At 39.2% G+C, this 24,835-nt stretch overlaps 2 protein-coding genes across 3 annotated transcripts in view; one reads left to right on the top strand and one right to left on the bottom strand.

Annotated features, from left to right (window-relative positions):
* BCCIP (BRCA2 and CDKN1A interacting protein) overlaps positions 1–24,835 on the top strand; it is an 88,539-nt gene that overhangs the window by 50,762 nt on the left and 12,942 nt on the right. The window lies entirely within an intron of this gene.
* Positions 3,068–23,786, bottom strand: UROS (uroporphyrinogen III synthase). Of its 2 annotated transcripts, none has more exons than XM_053450948.1 (9): positions 23,649–23,786; positions 22,316–22,399; positions 21,458–21,554; positions 16,331–16,405; positions 10,912–10,986; positions 8,386–8,469; positions 6,766–6,848; positions 4,692–4,793; positions 3,068–3,424 (listed from the first exon to the last, which is right to left on the bottom strand). In XM_053450948.1, the coding sequence occupies exons 1-9, from the start codon at positions 23,709–23,711 to the stop codon at positions 3,299–3,301; spliced, it is 789 nt and encodes a 262-aa protein (XP_053306923.1). In that variant the 5' UTR covers positions 23,712–23,786; the 3' UTR covers positions 3,068–3,298. The 2 variants fall into 2 exon arrangements, with proteins under 2 accessions (XP_053306923.1, XP_053306924.1); XM_053450949.1 differs by having other exon boundaries at positions 8,386–8,466.

The raw sequence follows: 24,835 nt of genomic DNA, 5'->3' as shown, positions 1-24,835 counted from the left end.
ACTACATTTTCATGAATGAGCTAGTAGAGCACATGCTGAAGAGGCGTCTTTTTTTTTTCTTGTTTTTGTATTGCTCCAGGACCATGTCTGGACTCACCATTACACTTTAGGAGAACCCCAAGAGATCCCCCCATACAATGACTCTTCAGGGTATTCTGAAGACAGGCTATAAAGTCGCTGTCTGCTCTTGGTTGACTTGGTCTCAAGTGACATGGACCTCCTTACTCATTTGTGGCTAAAGGAATACTGAGCATACCGCACTCAGGAGGCCAAAGAAGTCTGAAATATATGTCTGGGGTTGTTGGTTTTCTTGTGTAGTGGGATGTTACCTTACGCACTGGTTCTGGACTGCCTTTGTTCATAGGATCAACCTGATATGTTGATGAGGACAATATGAGACAATTTGAGATATATTTTTTTGTAAATAATACCCATAGAAAATGTACAGAACAGAGATGCTGGGCTTTACGTAGGGCTTTTTTTTAAAGAACTGCCTTTTTTGTTGAAGGGGACATGCCATAACCTTATCCCTTATTTCATTACCTTATTGCACTCGCTTTTTGTATGTTTTTACAGCAAGAATGAATACCTAAAAGGAGCGTTCCATAGGATGTGCCGCTTCTTCCCGATCCAAGGGAGTCATCCTTCATCTGAACATTTTAAGTGCCTCTCTTGGAGAATGAAAAAGTCAGTGACAAATCCATGGATGCTGCTCGATGTGAAATATGAGAGGCTTTGTCCCACTGCGTAACTCATATAATGTATTAAAATAAGGATATTTAGGGATCAATGAGCCATAGAGCTGTCTGAAAAGGCTAAAGAAACACTAAATAACCTCTTCAAAGTAAATCATTGCCAACTTCATTTCGGCTGGGTGACCTGCCAATCCTTTGGCTTTCTGACTACAATTCCCATCATCCCCAACCACCACGTTATTGTAAAGTAGATGTATTGGTTCTTATTGAAATCCAGGCAATGCAAGGTGAGCAGCACACTTAAGCTGCCAAGAAGCTATTGCCTTGCTTGTGAATTCAGCTTGGGGCATGACCTCCAACGCCAACCAGGCACCGAGAGCCCCAGTTCCAGCTAATAAATAATATGGCATTGATTTTTCCCACTGGGTCCAGCCAAACTGGAGACATAAAACGTCGACCCGGCTCCTCTCATTGTCTGAACAGCACTTTAGCAAAACTTTTTAGTTGAACTTTGCAAATAAAGTAATTTTAAAAAATGTGGACACACTGGATGATAGATATCGATGGATAAACAGATAAATAATGAAATGATTTGCTAAATGGAATGAACAATTCAAAGTCATTACATAAAAAGCTTTGGGAAATACTAAACTGGATAGAGGGACGCTGATTTTTCAATATAACAAATGTTAAGTCATTTTCATCTTGTTGTTGGAATGACGGGGAGACATAATGAGAGGCATACCCGGATCTCCTTAAATGTTAACTGGAAGACATATTACACGGCAGACACAAACAATACAACTCTAATAACATTAATGGGAAGCAATATTGAATTTGACACATGGCATTCTCCCCGGCACATCAGCTACCATGGGCCACTTCTCCTACTATACATAGCGTCTCCATTACAAAATAGGATGTCCCATCATGGGGCACCCAGGCCTATACCATTAATTATACTAATTGATAGCCTTCTTCTTCCTACTGGATCCACAAGGAGCAGCAATGTGTCCCGCATCGCATCCGTACGACTCATTTTTACGTCTGCATTGTGAAGTTGTACGATGCTTCTACTTTGTCAATATATTTATCCTCAGAAGGAGGAGGGAGGATTCCAGCACTTCAGTTCAATAATTAGTAAAAAGGTATATGCAGGGATTTATAGCATTTAAGGATTAGCGAAAATGGTTTAAACTATTCAGTCAAGCTCAGCAGAGAACAGATAACTCCTAAGTATCATCTAAAATGTAACTTATTTGTCAGGTTTTCAACCCCCATGATGGCAGTCTAAGACCAGAAAAGCACATTCCAACAACCCCAGGAATATCTTTTTTATTTATTTTTTATATATTGAACCCTGAGATGCAGTTCTTCAATTAAGGTGAAGAGAAAAAGGTTAATGGTGTCCAAAAGGGGCCTTGTGAGGGCCACAGTAAAGGGATATACGACCCCTTGCTTCCTTCACCAGCTGAAATGCCTGCCGGAGGGCTATATCTTCTTGGTCCCTGTAAGCTGACAAAAAAAATACCTTCATATGGAAATAACATAATACCAACACGCTCTTCAAGAACCAATGCAGTTAATTAAGTTAAAGACAAGAAAAAGAGCATATACTTAGCAACCCACCTCCTACATCATCAAACAAATGTGTGGTAGAGCTCCGCTGAGGCTGTTTCCATTGTACCTCATCTTAAGTGAATTCAGTAAAAATAAAGAATTAATAGTCATGTAGCCAGCTAAAAAAAAAAAAAATAAAAAGCAAAAAAAAAAGTGCCTTTTAGGCCCTAGCCCTGAGCATCATAACAAATCTGCAGAAGGCTGGAGCTAGCGATAACAAAAAAGTTGCCATGGAGGCTCCAAAGTGAACGTTGCAGTTACTAACATGCCAAAAAACACTAAACACCAATTGTGGAATGTGCGCCAGATATCGGACTTTGTCTGCGGGGTCCATAGCACCTCAAACTTCCAGCAACCCCGGCTTCAAGGCCAGAAAAATTAAACCTTTCTTCTCTCACATTTATTGACTTGATGTTAGCAGAAGAACGTTAATTCAGAACCTTCCTTACAATTTTTCCCCTACTAGCTTGGAGTACGGCTGGTAGGTATTGGATTCAATGGAAAGCACTACTTACAAGGAACTGAAATCAGTTTTAATAACTGTATTTTCTCCAAAATGTTACACATCTGCGTATAAGACCTACTAAATGTTTAGAAGAATTGTTGAAGATTTTGCATGTTCTGTGCATTTCGAACACATCTGATAGATGAGCCAGACATGCGCTGATTTATAATAGTTTTGCATGACTTGTCATTATTTCTCAAATCATCCAAAAGTAAGAATAATAAAGAAACAAAACAGGATACCCTGCTCTCTATGCAAAGGGTAATCATTGATACATCACCAACAAGAAAAATACACTTTTAATGGTGTCAAAACACAATTTGCATTTCAAAAGCACCCCATAGCTCAAAATGAATACGATATATCATGGCATAAACCATTAGATGTTCCTGAAACCCATCTAGTGCCAGATCCTTTAAAGGAACAGATAATGTTTAATTGATTCCACAGGGTATGTGATAATCCATATATCACACAGTTATGGCTCTCCAATGCTTTTTATTCCCTTTGCCAAGTCTTGTGGCGTAGGGGTCTCTGCGGTGCAGCTTGCATGGACCCCCACTGCATTCAGGGCTTCGGCTGTCGTGGGACCAATCGCAGAAAACTAAAACATAAAACATACAATATTGTTACTTTGGAGAAATGTGTATTTCGGATACAGTTTAGTTCTAATTGATTGCAGGGGGTAAAGCGTTCTACTGCTTTGTAATATAAGCAAAACGCTTTGGCATTCAAAGAGTTAAACTAATAGCCCCCTACACCCTTGCTTTTGGCACAACATGCCCCTAGAAAATTATTCCGTATCAAATGTCAGCGCAAACAAATGTAATAAATTTCTGCAACGCCGGTGACCTTTGGTGCGTCTGTCAATTGTAATTGATGTACCTTATGTCATCATTCCCGCTTCAGAAAGTACATTTCTGAACACAACTTGGCATGGGGAAAAGTTCAAGACACAAGTCAGAGGCTATTTATTTTTATATTTCAGTTTCTCATCTAGACATGATTGCAAAATTGGACCCTCGATTACAGCAAAGTCTTCACAATGTCTCTATGTCATGCATATTATTTCTACTCTCGCTAGACCTGGTTTATAAGAAGGAAAAAAATGGATTTTTATTGTTTTTTTTTTGTTTAAAAAAAATAGAATATTTATAGTACTGAACATTCCTTTTCCATTGATTCCTACATCAGTTATAAAACAATGAGTAAAGTTTATGAAACTTGCACAAACTCACTAACCTATATTGGTAAAAAGAGGTTAAGGAATTTAAATGTCGTAAACAAGATATTACTACAGTATTTAGTGAGGATATGCGTATAACACATAAAAACAGAGGAATTTGACTTAAATCATCGGCCTCATTCATCATCTGTACGCCTCTCTCAAAGAGGCCGGCGGAGAAATTACCATAATCACAATTATCGTATTTTCACGTCAGTTTATTTGACAAAGGGTCTGCCTTTTGTAGAAAATACATTTTGATCTGCACTTCGTGCAACATTGACGCTGATCTATTTTTTTCTTTGCTTGTGTGTTTACAAAAATGTCCCTACTGTCTAAGCATAAGGCAAAGTTTGGATCAAATGGGGTCACTGGCTCACCCCAAGTTGAAGCCTTTATATTAACAAACCAAAAAAACTTTAGACAAATATATTTTTTGATCTATACATTTGTTAACAATATAACAATCTATGTCTGCATAAATATTTGACCTTTACTTGGTGTTGGGTTACAACTGCTATTTTATTAATTCAGGTTGATTTTCTATTCCCCCCCCCACAAAAATAATAATGAATTAATCGTTATCCCACCACTAATATGGCAAGGTCTATTTTTATTTTAAGGGGGGTGTAAATGGTTAACGTACCTTTAAACGACACAGATGATTACTTGCTAGTTCCTGAATAAACTGGAGACAAAATTTAACACCGGAGGGACTGAAAAACACAACATTTTCTGGGATGCCTTCCTGTACAGAAAACGGACAAAAAAAGGTGTTATTTGTTGGAAAAAAATACATAACACTATGGGTATTACGTATTAAACGGGATTCTGATCCAGTTTGAGATGTGTACTTATCACCATGGCAACCGGTGGAATGGTCCTATGAGCAGTACCCCCGCTTATATACCATCATAAATTTAATCATGTATGAGGTCTAATAGCAGGTAAAGGTGACTGCTCCCTAAAGCCTCTTTTAATGGAAAAAGCGGCTAGAACAAAGGGAAAAAAAGATGCAAAGAAATTTCTGCCCATTTTGCCCTGGTTGGTGAATATTATTCCAATTTAAATAAAAAATAAAAAAAAAGATTCTTCAAGCTACAGTAAATGATGTCTAATATATATATATATATATATATATATATATATATATATATATATATATACACACACAGATACACACAGAATAACCCAGTATATTCAATTTTTTTTTAACCAAATATTACCTATAACATCCAAAAGGTATTTATCCTCATCTACGCATGAACCCATTTTAATTGGTTGTCAAATATTTAAATGCTACACTGTTCTCTTATAATATCCATTATCATTTAGTTGAAACATTTCATTGATAAAGCTGACGCCTAAGACTAGTAACAGGGTCATTTAGACCTACTTTTCTTTCTACAGTTGGGGATGCTATAGAATGTTAATGAGTTATTGGTCCTTTTAAACTCAATGGTTTCACAATGTGTCAGCCCTTATTGACTCAGGTGTAACGCATGGAAATGGGTTCTTCTATTAGCATGGAGGTGCCTCGGCCGCCCCTTCCCCGCTTCCGTCAGCGATTAAGGTCAGGCGCCAAGTGTGTCCGGGACGCCATTGGCCGATACACGTATTGGTTTTACCGAGAGGACAAACAACAAAAACAGCTTTTAAGGAATCTTGATGAAAATGTAGCACAGGGATAATAATTACTTGTTGCCGAATATTTCAACAAAGGGGAAATTACATTAATGTAGATTTCCAGTTTGAGGAATGCGCTCCTAAAGAAATCACGGAGATAAAAATAATATATATGGTATTTAGGTATAACAAATACAACGTTTCCACTTCCATGGAAATCCTAATCTTGGATAAGTGTTGTTTCTGACGTTTGGATGGAGGGTGAACACATTAGTCATTTTCTCTGGTGCACATGTCCATGTCACATGTTCCCGACGAGCCCATGTAAAGAGCTGCCCTGCAGGATGTATAATTGAGTAACAGTTCCTGACAGTTTCTGACATCCTGAAGGGGGCGCCACTTTCCAAGTGCTAGTTAGCAACGTGTGCATCCTGGCAAAATGGCCACCGGGTTTACACTGTTGGGGTATCTCTGTAATATACCTGGGTGCTTTATAAGTGAGATGACCCTGAGACTCCGGGAATATTAACCCTTTAATAACTCATCGTGAAGCTTCTACGTATCGTATGGTTTATATGTCAAATTGTGTCATAGAGTCATATAAAAAGCCTCTGAAACAAAACTCACCCTCTTTGGCCATTTCAAATGTTGATATTCGATCAAAGGTGGGCTACGCATGGTACTCCAAACATGGCCGTCTTCAAGGTTCTTCCTGGCTACCTTACTAAAAGCTTTATTTTCCGGTGCTCTAGTTTCCCGCAATAAAAGTGTTTTTCTCTCCTCTACCAAAAAAGTAAAGAATCCGTTCTCGCTGCTTTTATATAATACCTTAGCTGCACCGACACATATCTCCAAATAACGGCTGAAAGAGAGAGCTCCTTATGACATCTGAGTCAGCCTCTGTTATTGCGGTCATTAAGAAGTGTATTAAAAGACAAAGTGCTGCTATTTAGCAATATTGTCTCAAATTCAAAGGATGTAGAAATAAAGCAATAAACGCATTTATATCATTTTGGTTAAAAAGAGGAGTAAATAAACCCCAAACCCCTGGCGTTCACCAGTGCTCGGAACCACAGCAATGTTAAAAGGAATACCTTAGTAAAATAATCTGTCAGAGATGCTTGTAGTTCGGGATGCGGGGCTGTTTGATAAACAGTAAGAGTCTCCAGGGGTACGTCTGTAATTAGAAAATAAAAACGGATTTCTATGAAGCTGGTTGTCTCGTGGCACGGAGATATTCCAAAGACTCGCTAGAAGAAAATGAGCACTTAAATTGTCTGCCAGCTTCTCTTTTCCTTATGGAAATCTTTCTAATACAATAAAACATTTGTTGCGCGGAGGACAAGCTTCGCAATTCTAATCAAAAAGTGAGAAACCTCCGATGATTGTTCCCATTTAAAATGCTTGTTATAGGGAGTGTAGAGAGCACTGTGGTGCACACTACAGCGCCGGCCCGGGCAATCACACCATTTTCATTTTCCTAAATCCTCTTGGGGTACATTCGCGGCACCGTTCAATTTCTGCACAAGTCAGGGGACTGGATAGAACATCCCCCCCCGTATGTACTTGATTCTGTTATTATCTTTAAATTGAGTCGCACATAATTTCCTCCGATAGGAAAAATAGATATTATCTGCCGGAAAAATAAGTATCCACAAAACAATAAGGCAGAACGCAGAATGTTAATGTTTCCAAAAAATATTTATTTATTAACCCTTTTTACTAATTTATTAATATTTATTAACCCTTGCTGCTGCTGGGGTGTGCAGCACGAATGGGTAACTCTCCGGCCCCTTGGCCAGCACTCAATGTGGGTGTTCTTTTACTCCTATCTTATAATTATTCCTACTATTTATATTTAACTTGAAATTGTGTGACGATGGGGATCATTTTTATTATCTTTTTATTTTTCATTTTCATTTTAACTGAATTTGCCTGTTAATTTGTAAGAATGGCCAAATACTAGGAGGAGGTTTCAAAACAATTGAAAACGAAGCGGAAGTCTAAGAATTTTCCCTTGAATTTCATTATATTTCTTTCATAAGACAAACAATGGAAATAAATGTAAAGAGAGATGAGCCAGTTTGAGTTTGAGATACAGTTACAGACAGACCTACGCGACCCGGGTTCCGTTTCTCTGCTGGTCTGCGTGGTGTATCACAGGGGTATAAATAATGAGAACATTTCAAAGGAAAAGTAAAACTTCATGAAGAGAGCTAGAAGAGCGAATATAAAATATAAGCCTAAACCGTACAGCAGGAAGGGTCGGCCGTGGTGAACTGAAAAGGTTAATTTATAAAAGTTTGTCTGTCTTAGCGATTTCGATCACCTCCAAGAATCAGTTTCATGGTAATGACAGGTATTGAGTGTTGAGACTTTACTAACGCTTTCAGTAAACAACATGCTGTCTATTTTATTTTTTAATAAACTCTATAGAGTAAAGTATTGTGTCTTTATAAATAATATATTTTTTTAGGCAGGTGCATATTTGACTGTGCTCTATGAATGGCTCAGTCTTAATCACCCTGCTGGACACTCTGACTGCTGAAAGCTGATGGTGGAAAGGACTTCATTGTATGGGTGGAATTCACTAGCCATAAAGCATCAGCTCAGTGTGGTGTTTGAACCGGGAAAGTCACCCAACTGCCTCACTGCTATTTCTAGACTGGATCCAGTACATTGTAACCTTTGGGAATATGTAACATTATACATACTTTTTTCCTTAAGTTTCTTTGGAAGGACTTCTCTTTTCAATGATCCACAGGGAAAAAGAATAGGTCTTGAATGTACGGGTCCTGCTGAAAAATAAGAACAGGGCATAAACATAACTATCCATAAACACACAATGATACCATCACAGATAAATTACAGATTACAGTAATAGAGACGACCTGGATACATTTTATTACTATTTTAGCATTGGAGTCTGGGACACTGTGTGTGAGTGTGTGTGTGTGTGTGTGTGTGTGTGTGTGTGAACTATACATAAATATAGAAAGGAACATGAATGAAGATCATCTACAAAAACAAGAGACATAATTGAGTAATTAATAAAATATCCCAGGTTGCTATGGTGACTACACCACGCCCACTTCTACAGCAGATGCTCATTATAAAAAAATGGTACACAGGCAGAATGCCCCTTAACTTTGCTATTACTGCCAATTTTTTCTCAGCAAAAAGAACTCCAAGTTTAATACTTAATTAAAATAAACAGACTTTTGGTGTTATTTGTTCACCATAATAATATAGCATCTTTAAAATATACATTATGCAATATAAGTTTCTTGTTTTTTTATTTCACGGTCCAAACACCGTATACTGATGAGGGGTATTAAATAGATGTTCCCTGAATATTTGATTAAAAAAAAAAAACCTTAGCCCAACTGACTTATTATTCAGTAAATCTGTGACAATATTGTGCATAATCCCGACGTCCCTTAAGGAGTGACAGAACCGACGCAAACAACGGAGGATTTCCTCCAAGATGTGCGAAGGATTAGCTGTGCTTGGCGGAGTTCGTTGATTTTAAGCCATTTTTCTCCTGACCTAATAAAGAGAGAAGGTTAACTTTATGAAAGCTTGTCAACAAAGTTCAGACGGCCTATTAATATATTGTCTGCCACACAACAACAGAAGTGGCGTGTTTACCCAGAAATAAGAAATGTTCTTTATATCAAGACGGCAAAAAGCTATTTTAATCACTGCTAGGGAGCTACATTAGAGAGAAAAACCCTCTCTCTATCTCTCTCTCGCTGTCTGTGAAGCTGGGAGAGAAAATGAAAACGCGTCGGGGCCAGCAGAAAGTGCCATTTATACGTTTCTATTACATTGTTTGCAGTAAGAATGTACTCCAGAAACTGGACAAGAAAGCAAATACGCTGTAAATGGAAGTGACAGCTGAACACACAATCTGTGTAAACCCCGGACAGAATTCTGTGCGGTCATAATGTGTGCTTTCAATAACAGACTGAAAGTCTTCAATCCGCACTGATCTGGGATGGCTGGAATGGCCACAAAATGCTTTTATTCCTGCGGCAGTAAACCTGCTAGATGGAAAATATGTTTATTTGCAGCCAAGCGCATCCTCCCGCAAATGTTCCCATTTATAAAAAGGTTGTTTATCTAAAAAGTTGGAAACGACGGGAAAAAGAACAGCAGCTAAAACACAGAGTTCCTCGAAGAATATGCATTCTAATACTACGGAAAATCCGGAAAGGCCTCATATACCGTCAAAAAACGGCTAAAGAGTTTAAGTCAGTTTCTGACATCAAGTCACGAGGAAATATACTCCGGGAACTCTCTGGGTCTGAGTCTTGGGGTTTTTGCCCCAATCTCAGGGGCAGATTTTCAGGGTCAAACTGTCTGGAACAAACTCCTTCCTATTCAACATGGCTATAATCATATATAAAGACAACCAACTGGTGCTTTTGGATTGTCCACCACACAAACCGAGTAAACACCTACAATTCTAAGGGTCTTCAGAATCTGAAAGGCAAAGAACGCAACAAAGACCAACTCCCAACCATCTAGATCAGCCCCGTCCGTATTGTCCTAAGGCCTACGTCTCTCCCGTGTAATGCAAACAAAAATTAAACGTTTCTGTTAAATATAAGGTTTCCAAGAATCTATTCACTGCTAGCGAGCGATCGAATGCTATTCACAGCTTCATGGAAGCAAAAGGGTAAAACCGGCGACTGCACAGGTAAGACCTGGAGAGAAGCCTCACGCCGCGTCTTCACATTCGTCCGAACAGATAACCCGCAGCAGTCACGCTAAACGTTTGGTGTTTAGCATTCAGCCGCCGAGGATGCCATCAGCTCTCTTTATTTCGAAACATTGTAAGATATGCAATTTGCGTAATTGTTTATCGACTTTCTCTTTCGTATATCAACACTCAAAAGTCAATGGCGCAGCGTTGCTGGGGAAAACAATTAACCTGTTCTTAGCCAGACAAACGTTGCAATCTCCCTTGACTCAGCGTTTGATTTGAATTATTATTAAAAAAAATATTTTATTTATTAGTCTTATTCTCCTTTATATGCTTGTTCTAGGTTTCACAGAGTTGTAACCGAGTATCCGAGGCTGTGCATTAGGGCTTTGCCCTGCAAATGAAACAGGTCGTGACTGTCCCTTTAAGAATGGAAAGAATACGTAGTTACACAGACCACTCTCCATGTTCTTAAACCACAGACTTTCTATTTCAAAGTTCAATGTCTTGTAGCATCGGGAAGACTTACTGGAACAAATATGATCTGCAAGTTTCTCTGCGTTTCCAGATTCTTCACCTTCAGAAACAAGACCAATTTCAGCAACTAGAAAAGAGAAAAGGCATTTAATGGAATGCGTATTGATTACTGAAGAAAGTACCTGAAGCAACTTTTTTTATTTTTTTATGGTGGAATTAACAACCAGTTTTAATTTGCATATTCTCTGCATTCTATAATTCTCAATTATTATACTTATTTCTCTGGGGTTCGTGTATAAGCGAGATAACACTGTGATGGGGTAACGTAACCAATGTTGCAAGGAAAGGTGTTGGAGGACGTGTGCTGCGCAAGATGCCCTTTGGTGCCTTATTGAGTGTGTTTTCTCCTTGTTGCGTTGTTGTCAGTCAGCACTAGCGAAATACTAACGCAATGTGTATCCGTCCGGATGCATACCCTCTTGTGCAGCTGTGTTGCCGTTTTGGCACTAAACTGGCCCATGGCACCCAATAGTGACACAAATGGGTCTTAGGTGGAGAATCTGTCCCTAAATATTCCTAATTCACCATTGCACTTGTAGTTGTTCAAATAGCTCCTTAGAGTCTCAAAGTGTGATATTATTTCATGCTCTCTGTTATTGATTTCTGATTATCCTGACTGCAAGATCATCTACTCATCATCTATGGAGCTTTGCCGTATCTGGACTGGATTTTGCCTCATTCTTTGGTGCTGGATTTTGACCCCGGCCTTCATTCTACCACATGGTGGATATCTGTGCACTGAGGATCCTGTATTCTGGACTGGCTGCACTATTGGTTGCAAAATGGGGAACAATGAGAGGCTCAATTTGGAACGCAGGACACAAGAATAGGTTTTTTTTGGTAACTATGAGCTTTCATTTTTTTTTTTTAAAAAAAAGCTCTTCAAATCAAATCAACCCCCATGGCCTTAAGTTTATAGTTTAACTCCTAAAAACAAGATCGTAGAGGAGCAAACACAAGCAGCGATGACACCCTCTAAAACACGCTGTGCTCTCCCAGCACAATTTGCATTTATATCATCAGACATCCCGATAACCGCGCGCCGCGCTAACACAGCCTTTGTTAAAACACCGCAGCTAAGTAAAGTGACAAGCAGATTCAAAGGCTCCAGCTCCAGCCGCAGACAAATATTAACATCTCGCAAGTAATGAAGGGGGGGGGGAAGTCTTGTCGCTTAACATGTACGGTGTGATCTAGCAAAAAAGCTGCGGCTAATTTATCCGTCACACAGGAGATTGGCGTCTGCCTCTGTTTAAATATTTAGACTGCTCTAATTACCAGACAATTAAAGGGAGCTCAAGTGAAAAAAACACCACTGCTAGGCTGCGAGCGCTTGTGTCTCTCGACGAAGGCAATTTAGATGTCATTTGGTGATTTTAACACAGGTGTTGACACAAGTCCCTTAAATATTAATAGGGGAAAAAGTACAATGACAGTGATCATTGGCCATAAAAGATTAGTAATTGGGATATTTTTTGGCCGCCGACACATGGAAGGCTGAGGCTTTAGCGGGACATCATCTAGGTGACAACTTTGGTTCAACAGAAGATACAGGGCCACAGATTGAGCTGGTGCCCTATCTGCTCCGGAGTTTCTACTGAGCTTCCATTGAACACAAAGTAGCAAAATGACGTGTTCCGGAGACCATATCCAGTTCTTGCCCTCGGAGAGCAGACCACGTTAATCTGTTGTACCCTGTGTGCCCAGGCCGGACGGAATACACCGATTTCAATAGGACGTTGATTTAAAACACAAAAGCACTTCCAGAACTTGTTCGTTCCATGTCAGGAAGAGGAGGCCGGAAGAAATTGATAGGTGAAAAATAAATGGCCTAGCTTAAGTCAAGCTTAAGCAAATCCATAGCTAAACCGTAGAGCTCTCCGTGGTTGTTCAGTCGGGACCCGTAACCATACATTATATCGGTGTCAACGGGACACAGTATGTGAAAATAAACATTAACAGGGATCTAATGACTTAAAAGAAGTTAAGATGTAGTCAGATTGATCGTCAAGCTGTAATAAATAGCAATTAAGAAACATAATGAATACAGCTTACTGTTGGTTAGGGCTGAGTCTAAAAAATCTAAAATGTCTTTAAAGAGAACAAATCCATTGAGTTTGCTTAACAGTGGACTGTGAGTCATCACCATCAACTAAAATCATTTCTTTTACCCAGGCGGCAGGTATATATGACCTCAGACAGCGTCGTCTAGGGCAGCGTGTATGATGTAAAAAGAACGGCTTCAATGAGAGCCAAAGATAACAGGTTTCCTATGGGCTACACCTGATTTAACGAGAACGCTCCATAGACGTGATTTGCCTTAAATGTCACCGTCTTTTTAAGTCATAACCATTAAGAGGCTCACTATAACGATCTTGGGAATGTGAAATCTCATAACAAGTAACGTTAAAAACCATGTAAAATATTTTCGAAAAAAAGACAGTATTGTTACATAGTTTTAATTATCCCCAAGTAATAGTAAAGTCATTTTTGACCGTGTAATGGACCTGCTTTGGTCTATATATTTATTTATTATTATTTAGTTTACAGGAGGGAACTACACATCACGAGGAAGCCCCAAACATAACATTAGGGTGAAACGCGTTGTATGAAGGGGAACAGACTGGGGATTTCTTTTACTTTTGTATTAATTTCAGATATCCACTGGACAGCCTGGATTCCAGTAGCTCCTCAACGGAGGAGGTTATAGCGAGGACTGGGCTATGTGATGACCATTGTCACTTATGTCTATGTAGGTACTTTTATATATATATTAAAATACATTTTATATCGCTTACCTATATTTCTGCATTCTCTGCTTTCCTGCATATACAGAAAATACAAAGAACTCGGATACCTGTTTAAAAAGTGAGCGGCCCCTTCGGCCCCTTTTTATACATATTACACCATGTAATGTTTCTATTTACTCTTTTCATTCGCTGAATGCACCTACTCCGTGTATCAGCTCGGAATTTAGGAGATCAGGTCCCGTATTTAATTTTGCGGGGTTCCAGCGCATCTCCCCACTTTTAAAACCTATGTATTAATGATGAAGGAATCCGGACCCCCGAAGCGCAGTCCTCGTATAGAGTTAGATGGGGTTGCTGCGGTTGCTGTAATTTGGATGCATGCCCCGGTGTCTTAAGTAACTCCACAAACTCTTTAATGTCAAAGAGCACACGATCCCCGGCGGCTTCCAGCGGTGGATTGCTCGGCCTTATTTCAGAGTTGCGTTGCAGCGTCAGCGCTGGCTTCGAGCCCGGGCTTTGCTCTGGGAATTGGGAGTGCTGGTTTTCTGAGCGATTCCTGACATGGTAGGTTATATAATATAATATTGCTGAAGTATAACGGAGATGACAGCTTTATTGGACCTCTTTAAAAACGAGCACAAGCAGCCTTTGCCGAAGAGTTAGTAGCGGTTTGAAAATCTAATTCGTTCAGCCATATGCTACGTACAGCCGCTGCTTATACAGTTCAAGGACAAAACAGGTTATCGCAGCAAAAGAATACACAAAAAAAGAAAAAGGCAGAATAAAAAATGAAGTAATGATAACAAAACAGTCAATATAGACATTACAACTCAACTGTCAGAAGCTATTCTCACCCGGAAACGCAGACGTATTTCCCACGGTATAGATAGCGTTGGTTCTTAGCCACTGTGTGTGTTCACCGTATGAAAATACAATCGCTATGAATGATTGTTATCCCCTCCGAGTGTTAGAAATGCGCAGAACAAAGATTGCATCTGTCGCTACGTGATTTATTGGCCGTTTTAGAAAAATCGCAGATAGCATCTGAATATGATGCATTAGGACCTGTCCGCTTAATAATTGGTAAGATGAAAGCATAAATCAATAATTTAAAAATAATAATAAAAAAAAGAGTATTGCGCAATAAAGTGATGCATTGCAATGAGAAATATTCAGACCTCATTCATAAACCTCAACAAATCTGCTCTTCCTTTAACAGTAGAGACAGAGTAGCTTATCTTGTATCTATATAATATATATACCGTATATATATATATATATATATATATATATATATATATATATATATATATACACACGCACATACTTTAGATATTTGCCTAAATCTGCCGTTTTGCTTCCCCATGCTCATGATGATCTTTTATTGATGTGGCGCCAACATTTAACGCAGCGATCCATACTGAAGGGTATTAAATATCCTTGATATGGACACTGACACACCGCGTACAAAGGGCTGAGATCTCAAGGTTACGAGACACATCATAATATAAACGTTAATTGCTTTTAAACTTTTAATCAGCAGACAGAAAGAGTTATGGAAATTGCACTCCGTGTTGAATACCTGCCCGCTGGCATCTGATACTCCTTGAAGAATAAGCCCAAGACTTTGGGTAGCTGGGAAGGGGCAGCAGAGAGTAATACGGCCCCCGCATCGCATTAGGATGCAAGCGCTTCATCTGCAGCGTCTGCTTCTAGTCAGGGAGGGACACGGCCGTGAATTACCAGAACGGCTCTGCCGCCGTATATATCACACGCGGGGGGAAGCGGGGTGGCTTGGGCTCGGCACAGTGAATAAATGGCCAGCGTTATCTCATTTCGGGGTAGTTGTGGAGTCTGTGCAGTCCGGCAACTACTGGAAGGCTGTCATTTAGCCACCAATCATGTCATTTAAATGGGTTTCTATAAATTGTGATTAATCAGCTATACTGTTTTTTAACATCATTACATTACTTTAAAAAGTATAGAATTTGGGCGTAAATGCGCCAACTGTTTTGGAAACATTTGGCTTAAAGGGACACTTAATGCATATAATTGGCAAGCAATCCATTTAAATTTCCATGTGGACCCTGTTGTATATGTATGGAAGGCTTCTCTGCCCCTGATTGGCTGTTTCCAGCGGCCATTCAGAGGCACAAAACATTGAGACTATGGGAGAGCTCTGAAGCTGCAGCTTCTCCTGTAGATAAGTGACTACCCCCCCACCCCCAGGCTTAAAGTACAAAGTACTTTAATAATCATTCTTTGTTGAATACCATGCCTGGGACACCGGGGTGTTCTTTTAAATATGATGGACGATTTAACCTCGACAAAGAAGACTTTATCAGGATAATTAATCGCTGTTGTGTTTCTCCTTATTCCTTCTTTGCCCAGAACCGTTTCCTTACTGGCACAAGGTTGTATTTTTAATAAATAAATATCTCATTCAGCAGGTTTAATGGGCTGAAATGTAAAATGAATGGGAATGTTTCATTTTTTTAAAAATAAAGTCATTTTTGCACCATCTCGGTGTAATCCTTTTCGAAGCATCACATATAAATAACTATGCCTTGCCCCCTCTTGCGAATAAACATAGAACCAGTTGGCATCGTCTAGAAGGTAGAAATACCAAGAACGATGTTCGTGAAATAATTTCTCACTTACCCAGTGCAGCCGTTGCTTTCCCAACCACGTAGACTCGCTTAGAATTCCATTTGCCTTTTAGACATTGTTCCCAAGCTACATTAAAGAAAAATAAATGTTAGAAACACAGATCACCCACTAGTAGACCGACGTTGTAACGGCAGAAACCCCGCTGGAGGGTCTTCCCCCAGATACTCTGCGGACTGATGGGGGAGAAGGGTATTTGTCTCCTCCCTGTTACCACCGGGGCTGCGTATGCCATGTCAACGACAAGATTATTATTATTTATTGTTTAATATAGCGGCATCATACTCCGTAGCGCTGTACAATGGGTAGACAGGACATAATATGTAGTATATACCATAACAATTTGACAGGTGAGGAGAGCCCTGCGCAAAGGAGCTTACTGGTAGATCAGATATTTAAATTCCACATTTACCGTTAAATGCTGTAAAATATTAAGCAAAATAATAGGTCTATTTATGGTTATTTTTACATATTATTGTTTAAAACCCTTATTTCTTTTATGCCCCTGGGAAAACCCGTTGAAAAAGCAATTATTATGTATTTTTTTTTTTGTGTATTCTTCACTAAGCACGGAGGAGTAAAAATTGCAACGTTTCATTAGTTTAAGATAGTTTTTTTTTATTTCATGGTTGGTATTGCAATACTTAACTATGTTGCATGGATCATTAAGTATACTAATAAGGGAATATATCAGCAGCAGGTCAATACAGAATAATAATGCTATCATTTACTGTGATCACTGTGGATCGATGATAATGGGAAACCCCGTTCTTCTGTCTGGAGCAGAAGCGGGTCATACGTTTCATTCATCCATGTCTGTGTTCAAGGAACAAGCCATGCCGTTGCTTTTTGAAATAACAGATTATAACAGTGATACGTGTATGAAACATTTTAGATGGTATCTTAAATGCCCCCGGCATAACCATTTCCGTGTATTAAACGGGAGCGTATTATTAAATGGACGTTATATATGGAGCTGGTGTATTTCTGCTCCCATGTTCAGGTTATCCAATATGGATATACCCATCCCTTTTACTGTCGTGGTGTCAGAAGCCATGGAGGTTTCAGACCAGCGACCCTGGCTATAGTAGTGTATAGTAGTGTATTAGCACACCTAACCGTTACACCACCAGGTGGCTTTTTGGTCGCCGGGCTCTCTGCCTTCCATGGACATTAGATACCTGCCTGTTGCTTGTTGTGGAAATCAAGGGCTAGAGCATTTTGTTCCTGGCTCTGTTTATATCCCGTGGATTACCATATTGCAATTTATCTGAACTTCAACCTTTGGTGTGCACTTTGACATTGAACCTGGTTTGCCCTTTGAACTGCAACTGAGTTGGATCAGGACTTTGACTCCCTTTTTGGATTAGCCCTAGGTACCCCAGTCTGCTCATCCCACAGATGCTCTGGCCAGTCTGCTCGTCCTACAGACTCTGTTATTTTCTGCCTATTCTACAGACCCTCGCTGTGAACTGCGTTTTCCGGTTGTGTCTACAGATGGCGCCAAAGAGAAAGCCTAAGGCTACTGCAGACAGCCGTCTGCAACTCAGCACACCAACGTCTGCCTCCAGCGGAGTGCAGCTGTGCCATTGCACAGGTACTTTAGCCTAACCTGGCAGATTTAAAAAAGATTTTTTTTTACTTCTATTTGCATCACTCCCTATTCATTAATTCTTTTTTTGTTTTTCCATTTACTGCATATGTTGCTTAACTTCGTCAAAGGCCAAGAAAGGACAACCTAGAAAGACTGAGATGTCTTTTCATAAGTATTTATTAAAATGTAAAAACTTTTCAATATTTTTTTCTCAGTTTCAAATGAAAACAAGACGTTTCAGCTATTAATTTATTTTAAGGGGAGACACGCACGCCTATACTTGTTTAACCTATTTAGTTATACTCTGGTTCTTTAGTTTAATTATCCAAGGTGGCATGTAGCTCCCTTTTTTTTTTTTTTTTGCGTAAATGGCATCATTGGCACAAGAAAAAAGTAAACTAAAATTGCCAGAAGCTAATTTTCTGCACGGTTCTAATAACCCAGTACAACATATTAGTAATGATTAAAGATTTCATGGAGTGTGATTTTTGCGGCTTAAAATCAAAGACCTAATTAAAATCCTAAATGAGACTGCTATATTAATTTTCTAAGGAGGTTAATTTACAATAATTTCTAGAGTGGGCCACTGTAATTGAAAACAAAACGCTGTTATCTTTATTTAATGAGTATCTGACATCACAGGGTTATTGAAAATGTCGCCGCTTTTCCGCATCACAAAGCAGTTCTGGACAATACTGTGTATGCAGCTTGACGTGAAATAACTTAGTACTTCAAAGTGAGTGTGGATACTTAATAACATCCTAGAACAATGTTCCAAGGAAATATTCACTGAAACCAAGTTAGTTTATGACAGGGGTGTCCAACCTGCGGCCCTCCAGCTGCCGCGGGACTACATCTCCCATACTCCTCTGCCAGGTCCTAAGCTGAAAGAGCATTGTGGGAGATGTAGTCCTGCAGCAGCTGGAGGGCTGCAGGTTGGACACCCCTGGTTTATGAAATACCCTTTTCTGAAGATTCCCACTTGGAGGTGGGAACAAACATATTGATTAAAATAAAACTTACTGACCGACAGGCCTTGTCCTGCCGCCCTGGGAAGCTGACTCTGACCCCCTTTGACCCGCCCAGAGAGTTGTAAAACCAACGCTGTTGGGCCACAGACCACCAGGTGGCCACATTGTGACGCTCAGTGGCAGAGCTTCGCAGGGTGGCTCTTTGGGTAAGATGGGTGGTGGTCCCTCCTATGGACACTAGCCCTGCCTCTCCCACCTCTTGCCATACCCACTAAAATTTCAGGTGTCCTGATTTGGACACCTGAAATGTTGAGGGGTATGTAATAACTACTTAGCTCTGTTACATGAGAATACGCTTCCAAAAAAAAGGAAAATTCACAGTTTTCAGAGTATTTATACATCTGTAAGATAATAAGAACTGCTAGGACGCCTACCATTAATAACAGCAGTGGGACAACTCATCAGGGTGGCCCTTCATAATGCATAGTAAGGTGCGGTGTTTGATCGTCTCTCACTGTTTAATACGTTTACCCCCCTGGTAATACAGAATTATTATCATTATAAATCTAAAATAGCCAACAGATTCCATAGTTCAGCAGAACGGGAAAAGTTTAAAATACTAAGGCAAAGCCAGATGGTGAGGATAGCTCGGCTCGCTAAAAGTTAAAAACTATAAACCATTTTCAGAAATACACTCTTTTTTATACTCCTCATATGTTTTATTGCTATATTTTATGTGATATAACATAAACCCTTTCTGCCCCGACGCTCCTCTTTTTAAAGAGTTGTTAAAAGTCTAGTATAAATTTTTATATATAGTAAGGGATCCTAAGCACCACACCAATAAAACTCACAATAATGTATATTAGTGTGTAAATGTATAAAGGTAAAAAGCATATATAACTGTACATATGATTTAAATATTCATTCTGAGCGGCACAATTAAATAAATGGCTATAACAAGGTTATTGAGTTAATTTTGTGAATAGAAAAGGCATCCCTGCACTTGGGTAACGGTGTTAGATCTGCCAAGACAAATGTCTGTCTCAGCAGGTTATGGAATGCTATATGTTAAGAGATCGGTTCATCCTTTTTTTTATATATATATTTTTAAATATATGTATTGTATGAAAAGCTGGGTAAATTGTAGGAGCTATATAAATAAAATATAATAATAATAATACCTTAGAGTTTTCAGGGTTTGACCTGGAGTCTCTGGATGAAGCTCTGCTTTCCTGGGTCTCCGGGTCACTCTCCTCTTTCTCCAAGCAGGACAGCGACACTTAGCCACGCCTCCTCCCAACCCATTTAATGCACATGCCCCCATGTAGAAAGCCCAGCCCCCCCATGAATAGGGAGCATTCCGTGTAGGTCTATGCTTATACCAATATTGCTCCACTCCCCGCCCATTTTCAGGCTACACCCCACCCACTTTCCCCTGCCCAGTCCCCTACCAGTAAAGGCTGTCTGATGCTAGCCTCTCCCTACATTTGGATAGCTATCCCCCAAAACGGGGAGAGCTCTGGGTAGCCTACCATGTGAAATTCTCAGGTATGCCTATTAGAAAGCTGGAAATTTCCGTCTCCTCTACCAGTCCTTCTAGTGTTCTGCGCAAACTCTGTGTTCAGGGGGTTGAAACCCTAAATGTTCCAAATGCAAGCTGCTCTTGACTCTAGTACCTCAAAAAGATCATAATGCAGTACATAGAAGTGGGTAAGAACCCCTAAGAACACTTTCTACAATGTATGGTCCCTGGCAGGAAAGGTTGTACGCTTTATGCTAGTAACGCAGGACTTGATTAGGTCCCAGAACCCCATCGCCACCATAAACCCATTGGTTTGGTTTCAAAGTTTTGTGAACGCCACAATCTTTACAGTAAATCCTCTTTTACTATAGCACTGGAATTCATTCTTAGAATCCCCCAGTGGCAAAGGGTTTAGAGGTTTTAGATCAAATCAAGACGATGACCAACGAAGCCAGGTTTAGGCAACAGGAAGGAGAAGCCACTGCCCTAGAGCCAGTTACCTGGTTCTCGCAGAAACAATTCCCCTTCATGCATGTTTTGAGAATGTTTTGATCCAGAGCACAAATTCGGATTTGTTATATTTATTATGCAGTAGACAGTGTTGCAAATGCCAGTCAAGTAACGACTTCAGACATATTTAATGAAAGCGCTTGATGTACATACGGGGGTGAAACACCTTTTTGATATCTTCCTAATGCACCACTAAATACTGAAACGAGTGCGAGGAGTGTTTTTCCCATTCGATTACTTTTTTTCGTGCGCCTGGAAATGCCAATATTCTTTTACTACAGCTTATTCGCAAGACGTTTTAACTTTTATACACAGCAAACAAGTGTCTCTGACGAACCGGACTATAATTAAATATAGACTAGTTTCCCAAGTTATAATTAAATTATCAGAGTGTCGTCATTTTAAATGGAACCTTAAGATACATTTCTTCATTAATGGACCTTAATAAAGTGAATGGCTGCAGGATTGGAAAAGTCGGAATCCCCACAAGAACAATTTTTAATTATCTCTCTTGTACTCACCTTCTTTATTAGTAGGCTTTTCCAAACATAATTTGACAGCGTCTACTGCTCTTGGGCTGGTAAAAATCAGACCGTCATAATTTTCAGGTTGAGAAAGCTTTTGGATAAGAAAAAAATAAATGAGCAAATCTCTAATGGTGATCTGAGGGCGATTAAGCAAATAATCTAAAACAAATCAAATTAACACTCGATGCGGAAAACGTCTGAGCGATTGCAAATGGGGACTGAAATAGACCGTATCTGTCGAATACTAGAAGGGCCGAATGGTTCTTATCTACAAGATCTACAAACCAAGCAATAATATCGGGATTTTAGATTTGGATGCAATTTGTTATAAAGTATAAGGTTATGCATTTGGAGAGAATTTTTTTTAGCAAATATTAAATAGTCCTTCGATGTGAATAAATTACTAATCTAGAGTAAATGTAGACACTATACACTGCAGGCAAAATAAAATACACTTATGCCAAAAATGACTAATAATAATAATGTCTAATATGAAGAAATACACAAAGAGCCAATGCAATAAAACAATCTTGTAGGCATAACCCTCGCTACCACATGAATGGTATTTATGTCTGTTTATTTGAGTAAATGATACGCAATGTTAAGTAAATTGTTGGTTCTATATTAATGATTAATAATATATAATAATAATGACCCAATGGAAGTGACTTGGCAATGGAGAAAGCCTCTGTTCTTGCAGTATATATATTTCTACCTGATAGTTCTCCTGCTTCTGTGCAGCTCTTGAATGAATTCCCAGCGTATGATATAAACTATGATGCCATAAAGTAAAATTAGAATAAAATCTACAATAAATTAGATGATCTGTCATATAATCCGGTAAAAAGTTACCTTCTCAAAAAGGATCTCGAGGGAAACAAATTTAAAGGACAGCACAGGTATTAGCCTAGTTTGGAAACCATGTGATGACAATTCCTGAAAGAAATAAAATGTTATATTAGGCAAAACCAAACTAAAATAATGACATGTAATATGCAAGCAGACATGTAAAATGTAGGAACACGTTATTTTACCCGTTTTAACCTAATGGCTCAAATAGAAGGTGGATTTCTACATCAGCTGACTTTGGGAAAGATTCTGCTAAAGTTTCATGTCAGTATTTCCTAAATTGTATTTTTTATGACCAAAGAAAAACTGTAAATATGTGGCTGAAAACAGTAAAAAAAATTACTGTAAATTTTAAGCTCCATTTAATAATCACTTTTTTAAATTTTTGCATTTAACTTTGTTATCCCATACATACCATCAGTCTAGAATGTTCTCAGGTCGGTCTGAGCCATTCCAAAAAAAAAGGCTGAGATGGGGCAAAATATACATTAAGATCGCTCTGTTAAACCTAGTGACCCGTGAGAGGCATGGCATTAAGCTGGCATATATGTACTGCACACACGTGATGTCATGTACTCTCAGAGACACATTCTTTCATTTTACTAAAAGCTGAACTTATTCAAGAAAAATTCTCTTTTTTTCAACACAAGCGAAATACTAACATTATGCTGGTGAGTAGTCGGACCCCTCGATACGCTGTTGATGATGCCACACGCACTGCACACCAAACACACTGACTGAATGAACTGAGACACTCTGGTTTGGAGCGTCATTCCATCGATACATTTGCTAGCATGGATTCTATAGCTGCTGCGGGACAAATTTACAAAGACCTGAAGAGATCCACAGGGAGTTTTTGAAAGAAAAGCTTATTTCCATTAAAAGAACATGAAATAGATCAGAAATACACTGCAGACTAGTGTAGCTGGAAGTGGCACATTTTTAATGAAATATCTTCATAGGTATAAAGGCCCTTTAGTACCCCCATCACTCTGTGTTCCAATGGCACGTTGTGTTCGCTAATCCAAGCTTAAAAAAACTAATTGTTCATTAGAAAACCATTTTCCATTATTTTACAGCTAGAAATACCCTTGTTTTCCATGAAAACACCTAACTGACCCCAAACTTTTGAATGTGTATATGTAAAAAACCAACCACCCCAAAAAAACGGTACAATGTCACAATGTTTCAAACGAAGTCATGTTATCACAGCAAATGGTCATCCTGATTGGACGATTCCATTGGCTGTTTCGGTGATTAGACCATTTTTCACCAGAGTAACTTTTTATATAAACCCGTCTTGTTATTAATTAGTAGTAAATCTTATTTTGCTCACCTTGACGTAAGGATCTGAAGACAGGTCATTCGTTTTGGGGTCTTTAAGTAGCAGAACCTTCATTTTTTTTAGCAGGGCTCTGGAAAGAGTAACACAACAGATCTCCGTTAACTTGCCGGCAGTTGTGTTAAGCAGTTACTCCTTTGGGTGATGAGTAAGCAAAGTTAGACCGTTCTCCGGAGGGTGTCACCATGTGATAAGAAAACCTAAATTCTGCACGCGTCAGAGCAACTGCCTGATGACACAACACATGTTCTTACAAAATAAAACACTGACAATTTATACCTATGTACACATTAGTGCTAAGGTTAGACACGCTTTACAATAAATGTATGATTAAAAGGTTCATTTCAGCATTGTTACATTTAATTGTATAGCGCCAGCAGATTCCGTAGCGCTGTTACAATAAGGGGCAGTGAAAATATTTTACAGTCAATTTAAAATTGGCAATAAGTTTACAATCTATTAAGTTAATGGAGAGGAGGAGAGAGGGAGGGAATAGAGGTGCTTTTAGTTAGAGACTACACGACGCCCGGTAAAGTCCCTATGTAAATGTTATTTTCATTTTAGGGCAAATTTAGTAAAGATGATTCCTTTATCGGCTAACTAAAACTATGTTATATGTATGAGTGTATAGATCTATAGCAATATCTAGATACATAGACACACATTTGATATCAATGTTCTAGAATCATAGAGCCTCCTAATCATGGACCTAATGCTATTTGTGAACCTCTCAGGTGTCCCGTAAAGCGTTGTACAGTCCTAAAAGTCACCACAAAGCATCATAAAATACATTATTCTCCTAAATGTCTCACCCTGCCATTTAAATAGCTGTCAATATGCGTCAGTCTCAGTAAAGCCCCACCCCTGCCACACCTCTAACCACACCCACTAAAAATTGTCCTGGTTATTGTATTTTAAATATTGCAAGGTATATTTACCTTTATAAAATACAGAGAATATGACGCAAACTATTACATTCAAAGCTGCATATTTTTGTACAGCGTTTCAGTATTCTTGCCCACTTTCGTGAGATCCGAGCCCAGTTTTCCAGGCGTTCGCTCCGTGCTGGCGGAGCTCGGTTCTTGGAAGCAGTCAGGGTAATCATCGCATTCATGAGCGTGAATGGTCTCTGGAGATACACGCGGCCGCTCGGATTACTCTTTACTGACTGGGTTCATATA

Source organism: Spea bombifrons, chromosome 11, assembly GCF_027358695.1.
Source record: "Spea bombifrons isolate aSpeBom1 chromosome 11, aSpeBom1.2.pri, whole genome shotgun sequence".
Taxonomy (NCBI): domain Eukaryota; kingdom Metazoa; phylum Chordata; class Amphibia; order Anura; family Pelobatidae; genus Spea; species Spea bombifrons.
The sequence above is the reverse complement of the archived record's forward strand: the minus strand, read 5'-3'. Positions and strand labels throughout refer to the sequence as shown.